Raw genomic sequence first — 19,374 nt, 5'->3', positions numbered from 1 at the left:
ACCCAGCAACTAGGTCCAGTGGCAAACACGATAGCCAGTATGGTACAGCAGGGCTGAGGCCAGCGTCATATTCAGCTTGGCAGTTTTGAAATGGTGTGCGTGCATCACAGGCTGCAGCGTGACTTAAAGTCTCGGGCTTCATGGTTTACTGTGCGTGAGTTCATTTTAGTACAAGACATGCAGGGCAAATAATTCACTGTGCTGTAAGACTCTCATGCAAACCCAGGGAATTCACTGAGGCTGCACAGTTGTTAAGCCAAGCAGAATTTAACCTATCGAGCTGCTAGCAAAGGGCAGCACTGTCTGGTATTTATGTAATTGTTTTCTTGATCATGCTTGAATGAAAAGCAATCTGGGAGCAGCAACATCACAGACCGCTTGGGGTGAGTTACGCTGTATTTTCCAGTTCAATGTTAACCAGATTTTTGGGCGCGGTCCTGCCCAAGGGCTGCTGAGACTCTGCAACCTCTAAGCTGAGTTGCAGGTGATGGCATTTCTGAGTGCCCTGCTGGTCAGCCGGGAAGGCAAATGCCACCATACCGTGCTAGGTAGTCAAGCTCAGGGAGGGTCCCGCAGCTAAACCTGGCTCATTGCACTCTGCACGGCTTTATAAGAGCCAGTTTAAACTCAGAAAGTGAGTTGTATCTTACATTCCACTGGAAACTGTTTGAAGGAGAAAACTAGGCATTCATTTCTGATAGGGTTACGCAAGGCAGAGCAGCCTGTCTTGCGCTATTTCTATACGCATTGCTGTCTCACATGATCTTATTGTGAATCTGGATATTTTGTTCCTCTTAGAGCCCCGCTCCTTGGGAGACTGGAGTATACAAGAATGTCCCTTATCAAAACAAAATGCGGAAAAACTATTTCGTATCACAGACTAAAGCTTGAAAACCCCCAACTGTAGAATTTCAACGTGCAAATCCTTCAAAGTGTATTTTACACTGATCTTATTTATGACGTGCAATTGACTGACTGATTAACAAATTCTCTGACTTTACAGGTGTTCCTCTCCTACCAATATAGAGCACACTTGCTCCTCTTTTCTCTCTTAACATTTCTGTCTGGGGTTGTAATCATTCTCTTCAGTTCAGCTAACCCCTCCTCTGACATCTCCCTGCAGGTAGCTTCAGGAGACGCTGCATCTCAATGATCGCAACCTGCTGGATGTCCAGAAACTGCAGCTGTGAGAAACTCTCCTTTATAGCTTTTCAAAGATGTCACATTTGGCACAGAAGTCCCTTAACCACAAGTTATCGGTGGCTGGGTGAGTATTCTGGCAAAGTGTTGCAATGAGCTTGTTCTTTTCTGATGTTCTTCCAGCCACTGTCAGAGGGAAGATCCTAAGGTGGACTTCTCATATAGGGCTACCGGAGGGGTCATCACCTTAGAAATAGCTTTACCTGTGAACCTAACGTGTGTTGTAGCAGGTCTACAGAGGCCTATGCAAAATGATTTCAGAGTGTCTGGATTTCAAAGACTGACACTGTGTTGTTGAAAACCACTCTTGCGGACCTCAGAGCTCTCTAAGCACATTTATAAGACAGCAAGGTGATAATAAAGGGCTCTGAATGAATTAGCAACCAAATTAAGTAGCTTCATAAACCACAAGTTTTGAAAGATACTGCAAAGCTAGTGCAGTGGTAATTAGAAAACTAGACAGGCTTAGGGAAATTAAAACTGAGAGTCTTTATCACATATGTCCTGGAAAAATCTATGGGTTATACTGACACAAACGGCTTGTGTTCTTAAAATTTCCACATGTACAGTTTTAAGCATACCGAAGATAAATTAAAGGTATTTTAAAGATTATTTTACATGTAAGAAAGACATAGTACTTACTCTTCCTCATATATCTTTCTGCAAAAGAGAAGAAAACAAAACATATATTAGATTCCTCCTAAAAGGATTTATACAGATCAGGGGCCAGATTCTCAGATACACTTCAGTGACACAGAGCAGCCGTAACTGGCTGGTTAACTTAGGTTTATTGCTGCTATGTGTCAGCAGAACTGCACAAAACAGCCAGAGGGTACCAGTGAATCCGGCCCTATATCTTTTTGAAAGGACAGCCCCAAACGAGAAAGGATTGTCAGAAACCTGTCTTTGGCTATAAGTCCCAGCCTTGTCCTAACACTCTTAGAGAAGGAAGTTTAGGTCACTGTGCTAACAACGGTAAGTAACATCAAGTCCTTCATATAAAAAGTAAAATTAAACATGTCATTCTTACACTTTACATACATTCCCGTCTACTCTCTTCAAATAGAAATGTATTTCTAAATTAGAAAGAACACATTTCAGCCTTTTAGGATATAGAATCAATGAAGCTGTTAAGTTTTTTGTAGGCTACACTTCAACTGGAACCTCTTCAGAGTAGGATGGTGTTGACACATATACTGAAAGCAGCAGGGACGTACAATTGTAGTTTGGAAACATGCAAACATGCGCATAGAATATTTTCCTTATGGTATGAATTCACTCAAATGCAAGGGAACCAAAATGTCGCTCCATCCCTGCGTAAGGGCTTTCCTGACATCACATCGTCAGCCACTGCTTTTTGACTGCCTGCACTCTTACCTCCTTGCCCACTGGTGCCTAAGTGAGCATCTGGAAGCTGGTGCTTTCATTGCTTCTGCACTGTCAGCACTTTGCGTGCTCATGACGTCCCTCTGCCCCTGTAATAGTTGACCAAGCTACTTCAGGCTGAAAACAGAGCAGGTAGTTGCCAGCATCCTTTCATTTTTACCAGCTGCATTTCTTTGGCCAAGCTAGCAAACAACATCCCCAGTTTGCATAATCACTGCTGAAACATGGGACTCTACAGAATTTGGATTTGCACATGTCTCTAAGGCAGAAACCTACATTTTGGGATGGAATTTCTCCTCTTCAGTCAACAGAAGGAATAGGAATCTCAGCATGGCTAATTAAATCTGATTTGTCTGTACAGATGTGCAGAGTGCTACTCTCAAATTGCTCCTGATATAGAAGTTGTTTTTCACATGGCAGATATTACTCAGCTGGGGAACAGAAGCCCCTAGTAACGTTAGCCCATTTTAATTTTTAAAAAATGGAACGATAGTCTTTCCAAGGAAAAAAATAATTATTTAAGAAGTAAACATTTTTCAAGAATAGTCGTCACCAGCCCCTGCATTTAGTATGTCTCACAATGGAAAACAGCCTATAACTTATTTGGTAAAAATGCTGCATAATTTCCTTCCTAGGGCAAGTATTCTCCAATCAGTAGTAACAGGGGTAGGTGACCACAGCTCTGCATTTGAGTGTGCACTATCAGGTCTTAATATTTGAATTGGCTGCAGTCTTTAGGCACTGGGGAAAAACACAACATAGTATACATGCACCAGTGCTTTTTTCGTTGGTTCCTGTTTAAAGGCTAATCAGGAAAGAACAAGACAAAACAAGGCTTCATTGTGAGGAAGGCTTTGTCACTTCCTGCTAGCAAAGGCTACAATGGCTCAGCACAAAATATCCTTTCTCTTCACGAATCCCAGCTGTGATGTTGGAACAGGAGCTCCTCTTGCTCGCTCTGGAATTCAAGTGGCAGCATCCACCCTAGCATGTACATGGACACTATCTTTTATCATTATTTCCTTCCATGTCCCCTTGCCTCAGCAGCAGGGATGAGTGAATGACAGTAGTGGCTTCTCTTGATTAGCCAGAAAAGAATATTGTAGGCATCAGCAAGTAAAACACCCCCTTAGGGGAGATACCTGGCCATCCATTAGCCTGAAAGCCTGAGTTTATATGAAAATCTATTTCTTTCAACTTCCAGGGAAGCTAAAGCCTAAGTACCCTGCACATATACTTTGTTATGTATTTAATAACTGGACGTATTGCACAAAATAAGCCTTATTTTCAACATAACCTGTCTTCAAAGTGAACATTTATCTTTTAATGTTGTTAATATTTTCCTCCACCACTCTTTCCAGATTTCACTTGGACATACTTCCCATCTTCTAAGTCTTAACACATCTCTGCAGACTGATCACTAACTAGGGTGTGGTTGAAATGTCTGTTGCTGATGTACACTCCATTATTTGTGATAGCTTTACATATCTCATACAAGCATGCAGCATGGGCCTTTCCTGGAGCTGGAGCTAGACCTCTAATCTGAAAGACCGTGGTGTGTTCCTTCCTGACAGCTTGGTGTGACGCTTTTGGGAAGGTGAGGGGGCAAGGGGATTTATGAGTGGGAAGAGAAGCACTCTCCATGGAGTGGATAAGCTGGTTCCTGCAACTGGCTGCAGGAGGAAGCTGCACTGGAGGAAAGATGGATCCGTTATTCTGCGGCATCCCCAGTTCTCGACACATTTCCCCAAGAGGCTGGTGCTGGAGGCGATGGCACAAAGCACCTTCCACTGGTGGGACCTGGCAGCTCGCTCCAATGCTGACTGCTCTCAGATACCCTCGTCATGAGGGGTCCAGCACCACACAGCCACTCCAGATCCCTGGGGCCTATGCAACAGGGGCCCAGAAGCACCAGTGCATGTGAATAGTGCCGTTCCAGGCTATTTTAATTCAAGCAATAGAATTGCTGAAGACAGGGGCAGCATGTTTCCTAGGAGCTGGGCAAGGGGTTCCCAATAGCCCATGATATGATGCAGCATTTTTTTTGCCAGTATGGGGCACTGAAGCTGAGGGAAGAGCGACCTTTCTTGCGCTATTTTTGGCCATCTTAGAGAGAAGGAAATCTAATCATGGCCCCTGGCTTGTCATCTTTTCATGAAAGCAGCATAAGCCAGAGCTCCCAGCAAGCCTCATAAAACTCCGGATTTACAGGGGACCTTTCATCTACATCCATTTAAAATGTTCCCTGCCAGGCAACTGACTATGGACGGAAATCATCATTTGAAAAGATCTTACTTTAAGGACTGTACACAGTGTCTTAAATGCTGCTTCAGTTCTTCATCCTTTTCATAGGATTCCAGCATGGTGTGTGCATCATCATGGCGATAGCAGTAGATTTTATATGTGTCTTCTAGTGGGCCTTTAATCTGCAAGAACACTTCCCCTGTTAAGGAGAAAAACAAAGCGTGTCAAGCCAGACAAGAGCATCTCAGAAGGAGTTTTATTATTCCACCACATTAGCCGTGAGCTAAAAAGGCTGGCTTCCACTTTACTTCCCTTAGAAATGATCTTGCATGTTTATGTGCATTATTTATTACATGTATTTCTCAGCTGCTCATCTTTGTCATAGCCAGGCACCATTATATCAGTGTTAATGCACAAAAATTCCCTCAGGAAAAGGCATGAAATCTCTACACCCCACACCCTTTCATACACAACCCCCTAATTCACTGCCCCAGCTTAATGCCCCTTCAGTGGAAACCACACAGGAGAACTTAACTGTTAAGGGGAGACCATTTTTGTGTCGTGGGCTGGCAGGGGGGATGAATGTAAGCCTGTTAATTTTCCTTTTGACTTTTTTCCCAACTGAATATGAACTTAAATGGGTTATAACAGGAATAATGACTCCATCTCCCATTAGCCATTTCACTTTTATCTGTTTTGCAAAATACTGAAATGGCAATTGTTATGGCCTAGAATAGAGATTTTTCTTCACATGACGGAGGAACAACCTCCACCCCTCCCCTAATTAAATAAAACCACCGTGGATTACAGCCATTTTTATATAGTATTTAGGTTTATATACAACTGAAAGGGGAAAACATTTCCATTTCCAGTCCTCTACACCACCATTTTCCCCCGAAGAACAGTTGGGAATTTTAGAGGCACTAAAGTAGTCCTGCACCTATTGCCCATTTAATTCTGGTGCCTAAGTCTGTCAGCCTAAAACTCCTGTGTCGGTTTGTGTGTATTTAAGATATATTATCTGAGTGGAGAAGGCATGCTTCATCTCTTCTGCTGAGATATTCATTTGGTTCTTACACCCTTATGTAGCAGCGCCCTGATTAGCATCCTTGGAAATGCATATAATAAACAACAGCAATGGTGAAAACTCCTGTCTCGGGCATTTACTGAAAATTGCATCTATGTGGCAGCCAGTCCCATGTTTTATAAACATTTCTGTTGAGTTATAGCAATGATTATTAAAGTTAAAAGCCAAACACCACATTAATTGGGAGCTCTCTATTCATTCACAGAATGAGCGCCAAGCTGTCAGGCATCCTGCATGTTTCATCCTGACCGGAGCGGGCTGCTTCATAATACATTGCATTGAACTGCTCTGTCTTAAAGTGAAAAATGATTCAGTTACCACAGTAACACAGCTCTGGATTTTTTCCCCTAGCAGCGAAGGTTAACTGGGCTGTCTAATGCATGTTGGTTTCAAGGTGCGAAAAAGGGAACAACAATGACAGAGCTAAGACCACACAAATTCATTTTAGTTACTGTAAGGCCACAGTCAGAAAAGCACCAGCATCCTGTAGTTAAATGCTCTTTAGCTGTCTCGTCTTCTCTCTGTTGTGCTTAATGCTAATGCTGATGGCTACCAACGCACATTGCATCCTGACTTTCCCATGAACTCTCTATACAGGCTTTTATTAGCCAACAGTGTAAGGGGAAACCTTAATAAGCTTTCTCTTGATCCTGCTCCCTTGGCGTCCGATTCTCAGAGATGCTGAGCTCTCAGAGTTTTCACTAACTTTAAGCGGAGCTCCAAGTGCTTAGCACGGCCCATACTATGCTAAGCCCTCAAGTGAGGTTATGTTTTCAGTAGCAAAAATGCAAGCTATAGATTTACAGCTTATTTCAGCATATACTAGAGACTGGAAATTATCATTCTCTTCTCCAGAACGAAAGAGATGAGCAAGATCTGTTCACTGATGTATTGTGTCACAATGACAGATACTTTCATTGATGCTCAATGATGAGAAAAATTATGTGCTGATTTCACGGATGGGGCCTTTTAAAAGCAGACGGATTTCTTAAGCCTAAAGCCCTTCTTGGTTCTGAGCCATATGGACCGAATCAGATGAGCTTTGGGCATATCACTGTGGGAGCTTGCTTTATGGGCCAAAACCACATTGTATTTGGGCACAGGTTTGAAAATACTGAGTCTTTTACGCACTCTGACAGATCCAAATCTGCCTGATGCCTCTTCTGAAGTGTGGTGGTCATCAGTCTCAAAGAGAAAATCCTAGGAGGAAGGCTTGAGTGACAGAAACAGTTTCTCCCTGTGGCTTTCAGTGGTGCTTCCTGCATGGACAGCAGCAGGAGAGGGAGGAAGAAGGGGTCTAATAACTAAAGCCAGGGTAAGGTTACTAAGTCTTCATATTCCTCCGTATACCGTATCCAGAACAGAGAGCAGAAAAAATATAGGGTACTTAACCTCAGTGGTGTTTAGCATCAGAAGACCAAGCATCACAAAAGGTCTGACTACATTAGCATTTTAGCTCAGGTTCAGAGAGGGCTTTTGAAGCCCATCTCTCAGTAGTCCTCATCTCCCATGCCTTGGCTGTGTGGTGGAGCAGTCAGAGACACACAAACTGGATCCCTTTGAGGATGGTAATTACCAGAAGACGCGCTCCGAGGGCACTTCTTACGCAGTCCAACCATAAAGGGCATCTCTCAATCTACAGAAACAGGCTACAGCCTGAAGTAAGACCTCTTGACATGTGTAGTATGAGCACCAGGTCCTTAGCACCAACTGTTTCACTCTACGAGTCTGCTCCTATTGGACATTACTACTCATCAATGTGAACATAGCATAAGGTGTGGAGGACATAGACATATGTCTTATTTTAGTCTTATTTTAATAAGACATGAATACGAGCAACCACATTGTTTTGGTTTCAAACAGCGAATTAGCAGTTCTCCTCAACCTCACCACGACTGGGTTGCCTTCCAAAGTAAAGATATTTCAGTGCAAGGTGTTTAAATACCATAAACATGATCGAATATGATCGGTTTGTGGAACAGATTCTCAGCCTGCTTTTTCTATAGAATAGCTTTAACAACTTTTATGCTGATTATGAAGATCTTGAAGACAAAATTATCACCTTGCTGTACTTTTAGAGAATGACAAACTTACTAACTTATTGCTTATAGTGATGCAATTATTCTCCCTGCTTTTGTCTCAGCCTTTGGAAAAACATCTCACACCTTACTTGCCATCTTTTTCCCTGCCATAATTTAGTCAACTGTGTGATCCACAGTCCCATACTTTTTCATGGTTCTTTGTCTGATTCTGGAGAAATACACCCTAATAGATGGATGAAATTGTTTGTCTTTACTTCTGGATGTGGCAGGGAACTAAAAGGATGATTCTCTTGGCTGTGAGAAAGGCGCTTCCTGCTAGAATAGAACATTGCTTATTAAGGGTATGACTCATCATGATGCACTTTTATTGAAATACCGCCAAACAACAGTCGCATCAAACTACGTTAAGCTGTTGCCTTGGCAAACCAGATTGAGACATGCTAGGATTAATACTTTTCCCAAGCCTCATATGCTTTAATGTCATGTTTCTTAATCAAATGGCAACCAATAATTTTTTACCCCATTATTTGCGAGAAGAGGGGTCCTTTCTATAACATGTTACCTGTTGTATGTGGTCAGTTAGGGAAGAAAGAACCTCTCTGACCTCTGAATCATGGCTGGAAGTTTTCTACACTAAACTGGCTGACTTTGCACCGAAGCAAATTAAGAATTCTCACCTGATCCCCTAAGATGGATCACCTACTGCCTGTGCACTGAAGCAGTTACGGGACAGCTGATGAGTGGTAACTTCTTAAATCTCTCAAGCTGTGCCAGAATGTCAAGTGAATAGATCACAGTCTGAACATTCATGGCCTGACCTGCAGAACGTGTGACTGTTGTGACATATCCATGGGCAATCTGTTTGCTGAAAATACCCATGATCCCTACAGACATTCCTGCATAGATTCCCACAAACTTCCTATTGATTACAGCTTTCTTGCCTTTACTGACCGTGTCCCTGTTAAGCCTTAACCACCTCTTACATGAATTGTATTGCCAGTAGATACATGTTTACAATGTTTGGGGTGGGTTGTGACGTGTTTATTATTCCAATCATTTTTAATGCTTTTCTTGAATGGTACAATTATGAGTATGCAATATAAGAGTTGGTGTAAGCTTGAGCAGGGTTAGGTAGGCAATATCAAACTAGATGAAAAGGATATCAGTATGTGGCATAACTCAGTGCTGCAGTTTTTACTCATGCTAAACTTACTCCCTCCTTCCTTCCTTCCCCTCAACATCCAGATGGATGGAAAAAGAGCATCATGATCATACGAGTACAGTAGAGCAACTGGACAGGTTTCACATGTCATTTTTCCTGTGTCATTATGGACAGCTTGTAGCACATTCGCCCCTGGGAGTGGTACTAGTTAAGACTGATGAGGGTAGAGGACAGGAGAGTGTTATGTTTATTCTTTCACGTAGCTCTGTAGAACTCAAGAGGACAGTAAACATACCGATTATTTGCATGGGTGGTTCCACATCTGTTGTGGCTTCTTCCAACAATGACAGCAGTTTGGCTGATACTTGATGGACCAATTCAATGTTGCTAAACAAGCCATCCACGTCAAAGCGAGCAATCTAATGGAATACAAATATTAAGCAGCTACTGACGAAGGATAAAGAAGGACATTGTGTATTACAGACCTTCTCTTGCTATGCCCTGAGTGTTCAACACTCCAGGAAGCACCACTTGTGCAAAACCTCATATAAACATCCTCCTTGTGACTTCAAGGACACATATACAGTTTTCAGATCAGTATAATATGGTTGACGCAGTTAACAAAGGGCATGTTATCAAGTGCTTTTAACCTTATTTTGAACTATTCCTAATTTGAAAGTGTTTACCTAGGAAGGAAATAAATATTATCATCTGAATAAAGAAAAGATCCTTAGCTGGCTTTAAAATGTTTGTTTACTTTCCCACTGAGAAAAAGAATAGTTGACAGTGGGTTTGATTTCCTGATTACCAGTTGCTAACAGAGGCCACTACATAAACTTGAGACCTTGGCGCTCTGGTGCCAGCTACCAGGTAGAAAGACTTCCAGATGGTGGTACCATTTTAAGTTAGTTGTCCTATAAATCCAAAAATACAATCAAGATCATATAATTTCCACTAAAACAAACACATTTACAATTCTGAGTATTAACATAACCTAAAGAGCTTCCTACAGAGCCTGGGCACAAAACATTGACTTCAGTGAACTGCATCAATTTACACCAACAGAAAATTTGGTTCCATGTCCCTACACATTTTAGAGCAAGTAAAAAATTTCCAGGACACATACTTTTCATGTGGTAGTTATTTATTTCCTTGCACAGCAGGGCAATCGTTAATATTTGGGGACAATTGGAGATAGCCAGTGGTAATGTGCTAATACTGAGAACAAAGGCAAGACTGATTTCGACATCCATATTGATACCCTCTGAATGTATCTCTCCATTAGAAATAGAATTGCTGACTTACATAGCAGCTTACCAGATGCCAGCAGGATCGAATTGCATGCTATTGTAACAGAATCAGAATATACTTTCAGTACTAATGCAATTAATTTCTTTGTAAGTACTACAGGGGCTAAAACATGTTTTATCCATTTGGAAATATGAAACAGATTCATTGCTAGGTCAATTCTCTAAATGCTATCCTTCTCTAAACACATTACAAACTTTCAATACGGTAGTTTATCTAAGAACTAGCCTTAAAACCATATAACATTCTTGAAAGCCTTTCAAAAATGCAGAGGTTATTAAATTAAGTCAGTTATAATCTCTAAATTACTTTTCCTGTATACATCTAGCACAGGACTTCTGAGCTCCGCTCCAGCACAATGCCTACATAGTATTTGGAACTCGCTGTGCATGGACACTTACACATATTAATACAGTGACAAAGGACAGAATTGAAACGTATGTTTTCAGTTGGCTGGAAAAGAGTGAAGGAATACAGCACGCTTGTCAAAAATCTCAGCGAGTTCAACCATGGAATACTCTTGCTCAGTGCTAGCCAGGCAAGTGAGAGAGTCAAGTGGAGACTACTTCTAAGCAGATGAACGAGTGAGGAGAAAGAAGAAGTCAAGAACTCCTTAAAGTTATGCCAGCAGATGCCAGCTCTTCTGAAAATGGGTTGGAACAAACTCTGACAGAGTTTTAAGAAAGAAAAAAGGTCCTGCAGGAGCTTAAACAGCACAGACTTCATCTGGCCACAGCGTTTCCCAAAGACGCAGTGCCAATGCCATCTAAAGACGCTTTGGCCCCTGCACTTGTATTTTGTCACCAATTTTGTAAGAAACCCTACATACAGAATACTTGGTTATGGTCTGTTTAAAATTATTTTTATTCTGTATTAGCAGCAGATATCATTTGTGCAGCCTCTGTGAACGCTATGTTGCAGGCCCCACAAATACAAATCTTTCTCTGGACAAACCCTTTTTTTTTCCGGTTTCGGCTGCACGTTTCTACAAATTGAAATACTGTTGAGGAAAATGTGCTCTTTGAAGTCTCAACTGAAAATGAAAATGGGTATCATTGGCCTAATAAGATCTTTTGCCTGAAAGATAGTTTATGAGCCTGCCTTCTTCTTTTCTGTGTAGAATGCAAATTTCTGAAGTGCTCACTGGGCATGTTATTTCTCCACCATAGCTGTCTGAAAGGCTGGATAAAGTTATCTTTACGACTGAGTTTAACCTTGATGGGGAGGTTCATGCCATTCCAGGTTGTTATCATGGAAAATACTTGTTTTTATTGTTTTTTACTGCTTTTGGAGGTGCCAGTAAAGGTCTGCCAGGGCATGTACCAGGGGTTATAATTACAGAGCAGTATGGAGAGGTGGAAGCTGCTATTGCAGCCCACGAGCAGGGATATAGCATCCAAGCTGCCCTCTGGACAAGAACCTCGATGCAGGCTTTATGCAAGTGCAGCACAAGTGTCAGGAGCGTATGTGACTTCCTGCTCTCCTCGCTAGAGCCCTGGCACATCCCCTTCCGGAAAGCTAGCTCTGGACCCGCTCCCGGCACCACATCACTCTCGTGCTGACACTTGTGCTTGCATTAAGATTATTTGCAAGCAGAATGTGGGTGAGTTGAGACCTTGACGTCACCGCCTCGTCCTCTGCCCCCAGCGCTCACCTGCTTGTTTCTCAGGGGCTGAATCACTTCCTTGATGCAGAGATCCAGGTCGCTGATATAGTCTTTCTCCGTCTGCATGAGTTCTGCGATGATTTTCACCCTCTTGGCCATCATGCGTCTGCTAACTTGTCCTTCATCTTCCTGCAGCAAAGTGGCAGGGGATGAGGACCCTGCCTGCGGGGCCATTTTTTCTGTTTAAAAGAGGGAGATTCGTGAGGAGCATCATAATTCCACGTGCTGGCGCAGCTTGCCCTGTGCAACCGTGGGGGAACGTAACCAGTGCCTGTTATAAACTCCCAAATCGCTATGGGGAGAAGGAAAAGAAGCGTAAGAAATGGCAACCCCAGATCAGACCGTGTCGTCCCGTTTCCCTCCTCTAAAAGCAGACACGGGTTTGGCGAAGGAAACCATCCATTTGGCACTAAGGGGATAACCCACCACCAGCTCCCCCAGCTTTGATGTTATGTATGTGGGCAGAAATTTTCCATGGAGCACAGGAGAGTCTGTCACACTGAAATTCAAGGATAGCTGATGGCCTTCTACTCCTTTGAAAACACAGCCTCGGTCTGACATCTATTATGATTCAGAGGATGGGAGAAAATGTATTCCTGTGGAAGAAAAAGGCTGTGTTTACCATAAATAAGCTTCACTGGAATAACCTTTGCTCTATATGATGTAATGTTCAGTCTATTCATGGGAGGCTGAGGGCTGTAGGTGCTGGAAGACAAACTTTCAAATGAAGACAATGTTACTAACAATTGAAACCTGTAATTCTGTTTAAAAATATTTCTTTGAAAGAGGCAAAGGAATTACAGGAGAATATGGGAAAACCTTTAATGATCAATAACAAACATTTCTTGGAACAACAGAGATCATTGGGATCAGGACAATCTTAACTATTTTTCCATACTTAAGACCTAGAATATCTGATTTGTTCCAAATACATGGAAATGCAAGTGATTCTTCTACAGATAGGTAATTTATGTATGCTACAGGACCTGCACACAACCTACTTATCTGTAAGGATGGTCTTCCCTTTTGCTGGTTCGTAAGCCAGCCTGCAGACATCCATGTCAGCTGTACAAAAGGCACCGAATTTTATCTGTGTACACTGACAGTCTGTATTTTTCATTAGGAAAAACACACACACACAAAAAAAAGTGAAAGATTTCAGAGGCTATTCTGGTGTTTTTCTGCTAGCCACAAGATGGTGCAGAGCACCAACAAAGATGGACATATCATTACAGTACTCATCTCTGCATTACCCACGTCGTGCTTTGACAGCACGGACTTTTATTGCTCAGCGGCAAAGGATGGGAATCTCTGCTGAGGATCAGACTGCTATGCCTTCGTGTCAGCTTCTTGTAGGGAGCACACTGTATAATGAGGCAATAGCAAGCAGTATCTGATGCTTTGCTCGCTGATAGCCAATACTGAATATATTGCAGTTGTTTGAATTGATTGTCAAGGGCAAGGTCATGAGCGCTCAAGTGAGCATCGAACAGCGTGCAGCGTGTAGCTCACCGGCCAAGGCTCTAGATGATAACCTGGAGCTGGACTTGTAGGAAGACCAAGCAGCTTTCAGGAGAGAGGGCTTTGAGCCGTCTTCCACTGAGAGGTGTAAAATGTTATAAATCCAATGTATCGTTATCCCCAACCCCTTTTACAATTATGCTGACCACTGATATTCAGAAAGGACGTTTTTGTTATTAATCCTTCTCCCATCAGGTTTTCTAGTGAGACTGATGTGACCACAGTTATCTTTTTAAATAGCTGCTTTTGGGTGTGCACCTCTGCCTCTGTACTGATAATTTTAAACAGTGAGGGCAAGGAACCCAAAGCAACTGGGGTGGCCGGGCTGTTTTTTCAGACTTTTTTGTATTTAGATGTACTTTTTACCTTTGAGTTTTTAGCCTTGAAGTCTGTGTAAAACACAAGTATGAACATTTTGTCCTCAAGTTTGTACACGGACAATAAAATGGAAACATGATGAGGATGTCTCCTCTCCACAAGACTTGGGCTATTGAAAGAACTTTAAGCTGAATCTTGCCCTAGTGAGTCCGTGCTGGTGCGAGTGCATGGACTGCACAGGAGCTCGCACTGCTGCAGAGCTCATCCACCAAAGGTGCTGTGTGCTGGAAGAAACAGACTCTGCTCTTACTTTAGTGAGGAGGAGAGCAAAATTGGTACCAGTATCACTCCACAGCTCCCTCTGAGCAATTTTCTGCTAGGATTGCAGAATGAGACCACCTTGCCTGCTGCTTACGTGCTAAAATGGCAGGTACTTTTTCCTCTAAAAATTTACAGTATGTAACCACACTTACAAATTCACAAGGAACCACATGAACAATCCATTTCCGTTCCAGTTCTGCACCGAAATCAGCATTGTTCTTGAGATCGGGTGTGAAAATGTTTGCGTGTGTGTGACTGTATCTGAGAGTTCAGGGCGACTCCTGAGAAAGTGCAGAGAGGACCAGATGTCCTGGAAGATCTCAGAAGTGTTGTTTTGTCTCAGATGCAGCACTGTTACGATATCAGATGGAATTTGAAGGTAAACACAAGATGCTGTGCAAAAGAACTTTCTAATCTTTTATACGGGTGGCAGGGGAGGGCATTATATGAGCAAAATAAAGCCGCTGTATCCCACTTCAGGCTTGAAGTCGCAATCCCTCGAGAGGCTGTTCTTTCAGTTTATGTCATTAGATAGCCCTGATCAAATTTGATTCTTGAATTATGTCAGGGTTCATCTATTATCCTTATTGCATGATAGATAATAATGCCAGGAAAGAAAAACTATTCTCAACAGGAAGAAATAAGCGTGAGAAATATCAGGTAGATGCTGTTTCCTTATAGAAAACATGTTTTTTAATAAATGTATCCTTTTGTTAAAAGTAATATAATTTTCCATTTTCACTCAGTATGTTCACTTTTTCATTTCAGGCATGTCTGTCTCTATAGAATGCAACAGCAAGATCCTGAAGCGATGATTACAGCCAAAACCTGTGATTTCATGTTCAGCTGATTGCTTTTGACCAGTTCGAGAACATTAGTAGCTTGCTGAAATCCTTGTGGAGTAAGTGAAAGTTTAATGAATGCACAAACAGCAAGTGCATATCTGGAATATAAGCAGACTTGTTTCTACCTGGTAACATGTACCAGCCCTGGAACGGTTGGAGAGAGAGGATTAGCAGGAAGAGACATTGCTGAGGATTAACTGTTACAGTAAGAATTTGGCTCATTCGTCCTCGGAGATGCCAGGTCTAGAAAAAAGAAAAAACTGTCTGTTGAATGGTTTATTAGACAGCTATGTCTTAAGACCAGTTTACAAAAAAGTAATTGGTACTTTTAGTAGGCATAAAAATGTAAAGTAGAAGGTAGCATTTGCAATTGTTGCTTTGCGATGTCAGTTATCTGCAGGAGTCGCCTTTCTGAAGGACTTTGCTTTGGAGACGAAGGCAATGACTTTGGTTTTCCAGCTGTGTATTGAAGTACACGGCTCTAGTTGTACAAAACAAGAAGCTCACTATGTGATGACATGGACAAAGCAGCCACATGTCTTACAAAAACAGTTTCTCACAAGTGTGAAGTCTAAAGATATCCCCCAGATGGAGACATCCAGGAACGTAGTGAGAGCATGGAGGAACAGAGCCTGCAATGTGCAAATGCAGCAGCTCTCTTCTAGGCCCAGGGGAGGTATTGGGGGATCCACAGCAAGCAACTGGAAGAGCAGCCAGAGCAGGTTTGCAAGATCTAAGTGTGCAAATTTCCCTGGCTTTCCCACCTAGAGAGTGAGCAGCTCTGAGAGGTCTGCTCTATCCATCCTTCCTCCCAGGTAAGATGCTCAGGTTGGATATTATGTTTGCCATTGGAGACGGGACCCAGGTTTCTCCCCATCTAATGTTTTCTATCTGGAAATGGAGGTACTGGCACAGAATATAGCAACAAGTACAGTGATGTCGGTGCATGGAGTAACAGGCCTTTTCATTGCTTAGGCAGCATTTGGAGGACACCAAAGGAACGCAAGTTCTGCACTCGCGCTGTGCGGATACAGGGATTTTGCCTGGCACAAGGGAGCAGTGAAGGCGTAAGTTATCAAGGTATAACAAACAAATTACAGCATTACTGTGTTTTCACGTGTGAAACCTGAGTCTCGCACCACCCTAGATAAAATTATTCCTCTATGAAAGCAAGTCCTCGGATAGCCTGTACCCTCAGATAACCTAGCGATTACACACAGGAATGTACACCGGCTTTTATCAGCTGGATTTAGGAATGAAACACAGGCAGCCAAGTTCAGAGACTGCTGCTGTGGCAGCTTTCCTCTCCCCCCTCATATCTCCCCTCGCACCATGGCCCTGGCTCTGCCACTTACACCCCTGCTTCCACTGCGGGTGCCGGGAAGGCTGCGGGGCACAGGGACACTAGGATCCTTGGAAGTGAGGGGGCCTGAAATGGGACAAGCAGTGGGAAAGGATGGAGTGTCCCACTGCATGCAGAAGTGCATCACATGAGCTAACACACAAGGAGTTTTACTCCAGATCCCCCTCCCCTTGTGAGGGACCACTTCATAGGGGTGTCGTTACAGTTTTGCACCAGAATTATTACAGTGCAACAATATGGTGCAAACATGGTGTGAATTAGATCCGCTGAGCTCCAAGTTGGGCACTGAAATACAAAAGGATTGGGAGAGGGCTGTGGAAAACGCCTTCTTTTCTTTTACTCACAGACGCACATAACAGCAGCATTGTTCAGGAGCGGGTTTGTTGCACACGGGCTGCAAGTTACACATGCAAAAAGCCCCTTTTCTGAACACAGGAGGAGAACACCGCAGGACCAGAATGACCTTGCACCAGTCTTCCTGGGCAACAGGTTCGCTCATAAAATCTGCATCAGAGACTTCCTTGCAATTAGGTCATTCAATCTTTGATCATTTTTCTGTTCCATAAGGTACAGAAAATATTTACATTCAACACACAAGTTCTTTCTTCAATTCCTTGACAGCAGACCGCTTTAATTATATGTGTGCTGACAGGACTACAGAGAGATGCCATGTGACCGCAGTGGAAAGGAAGAAAGCTTATCATCAGGTGACAGAAGAATGCCCTTATTGTTAGCACCAATACTTACAAATAAACCTTTCCATTGTGTCATATACCGGTATAAATATACCACTCCTGTGGCATTGAGCTAATACGTTAATAAAGTAAGAACCGAGGAAGGGCTGCATCTGAACCACTTCCCCTGGGACACATGCACCTCAAGATTTGGCATGGATTAGCTGTACTAACTGTGAGCTGTGTGACCCACAACGCAAAGTATCCCAATTAATAAAACATTTGCTAATATGCTCAGAGAAGGATCTGTAAACCTCCTTGGGTCCTAGTCTTCACTCCCTTACCCCAGTTGCTGTTACTAATTATGCTGCAGTAGCTCCTAAGAGTCCTAAGCCACACGGCAGGACTTGATTGTGCTAAGTGCTGTGCAAACACAGCAGTACAAAATGGATTCTGCTCTGAAAAGATGAGCTCGCTTCCCAGCCTGGCTGCTACTGCAATAAGTTCAAGGAATAACTCCAGCTTTATTGCAGTGCAAGTTAACAGAATTAGATCCTCCAAGCTTAAATTTGCACGCGAGAAAATAAAAGTATTTGTTAGATTGTGATTTCTCATCGCAGGGCACAGAGGGCTATTTTCATCAAGCCATCTCCTGCACTTCAGGAAATAATCCGGACTTTTACTCCTTACTGTACTCCAGCAAACCAGCTGCTCCAAAGATCAATACATTTTGCAGTGAAATAGGATATTGTCTGCATTGTAGTCCATAGAAAGTTAATCAGTAAGTACAGCACAGAGCAAATAAGGAACTGGGGAGAGGCGCGGAGGATCTCTACTCCTGGCAGGAGGTGCCGAGAAGCTGTGTGCATGGGCAGCCCACGCAGGAAGAAGCGGTGTGCTGTGCTGGCAGGGATGAGGATGGGATGGAGGAAGGTGCCCTGCTTGTGATGGAGTGAAGGGGGATGAGTTGCCTCTGACTGGGCTTTTGTATACCAAGGGGTAGCAGCTTTCCTGGAATTTGTATAATTTTGCAGGTTTCTGCATCATTTCTGGTGTTGGTGATTTCTCATAACTACATCAGACACAGGCAAAACGTGAAATTCAGGGCTCAGATACGAGCTCTGAGGCAATATATTGTGGTAGCTGTGTGATTTGAATCATTGTATCTATTACAGGTATGTCACCGATGTAATTTAAATTGAAGCATGTGCAAATCATTTAACAGTGCAGTTGACCCATTCACAGCTAAAGTTATAAGGGAGTTAATGTGTAATAGATTTGTAAGAGGAGGAGTATTTTCAAAGCATCTATTGTCTCGCCAAACACTGCAAATGCGATCTCTGATTCCTTCTGGAAACCCACCATTTTCCATAGCTCATTTTTCACACCAAGCACAAGTTTGGTATATGATTACTAACAAAAAGAACAATCTGTCCAAAACCTAACAGACAGCAAACTATGTTTTAATTTCCTTTTCATGATCTGCCCTTTTTGGTTGATAGCATCTATCCCCATGATACATTCTATCTTAATCTGCCCTGATCTTGCAAACATTTATGTGCCAATAACTACATCAAGTAAACTCCTCTTACTGAAATACATAGGTACTCACAGAATGGTAGCTTTAGGTTAATTCAAAGACTGATCCCAACATTAATGCAATACATAGATATTAATATAGTTACTTTTACAGCTGCTACTGATGGATTTTCACTGTAGAAAAGAGACCAACTCCTGCCAGCTAAACAGCTACGGATAATACATTTGAAAACAGAGCTGCTAAATACCATGTTGTGCCATTGCTTAAGGGTAGTAGCAAGTTCTTCATTCCTCTTGAAAGGACGTATATGCAGGATTTTCTAGTGAACGTAGAGCAGAGCACTGCATAGAAATATCATGGGAGCTGTGTCTTAGCTCTTACAATGACCCTTGATATTACTTCTGCATCCACCAGAAATGCTAGTGAATTTATCTTCCTTAACCCCATTCTTCCCTCTTTAGAAAAGTGATGCTTCTGTCCAGTTGATGGAGAACTATGGAAGAAAAATGTGTGTATGGCTTGATCAAGGTATTTCTGGACTCACCCAAGAATCATAGAATCATAGAATCATTGAGGTTGGAAAAGACCTCTAAGATCATCAAGTCCAACCGTCAACCCAACACCACCATGCCCACTAAACCATGTCCCTAAGTGCCTCATCCACACGTCTTTTAAATACCTCCAGGGATGGGGACTC

General features: G+C 42.6%; 1 protein-coding gene across 1 annotated transcript in view; it reads right to left on the bottom strand.

The window, feature by feature from the left end:
• ARHGEF38 (Rho guanine nucleotide exchange factor 38) overlaps nucleotides 1–19,374 on the bottom strand; it is a 39,195-nt gene that overhangs the window by 13,890 nt on the left and 5,931 nt on the right. The window contains exons 2-5 of the mRNA XM_009273630.1: nucleotides 12,084–12,274; nucleotides 9,417–9,540; nucleotides 4,882–5,029; nucleotides 1,843–1,860 (exon numbers count right to left, since the gene is read on the bottom strand). Of these exons, the coding sequence (XP_009271905.1) occupies nucleotides 1,843–1,860; nucleotides 4,882–5,029; nucleotides 9,417–9,540; nucleotides 12,084–12,274 (481 nt within the window). The remainder of the gene's footprint in view (nucleotides 1–1,842; nucleotides 1,861–4,881; nucleotides 5,030–9,416; nucleotides 9,541–12,083; nucleotides 12,275–19,374) is intronic.

This window comes from Aptenodytes forsteri, unplaced genomic scaffold (genome assembly GCF_000699145.1).
Source record: "Aptenodytes forsteri isolate BGI_AS27 unplaced genomic scaffold, ASM69914v1 Scaffold93, whole genome shotgun sequence".
NCBI lineage: Eukaryota > Metazoa > Chordata > Aves > Sphenisciformes > Spheniscidae > Aptenodytes > Aptenodytes forsteri.
The sequence above is the reverse complement of the archived record's forward strand: the minus strand, read 5'-3'. Positions and strand labels throughout refer to the sequence as shown.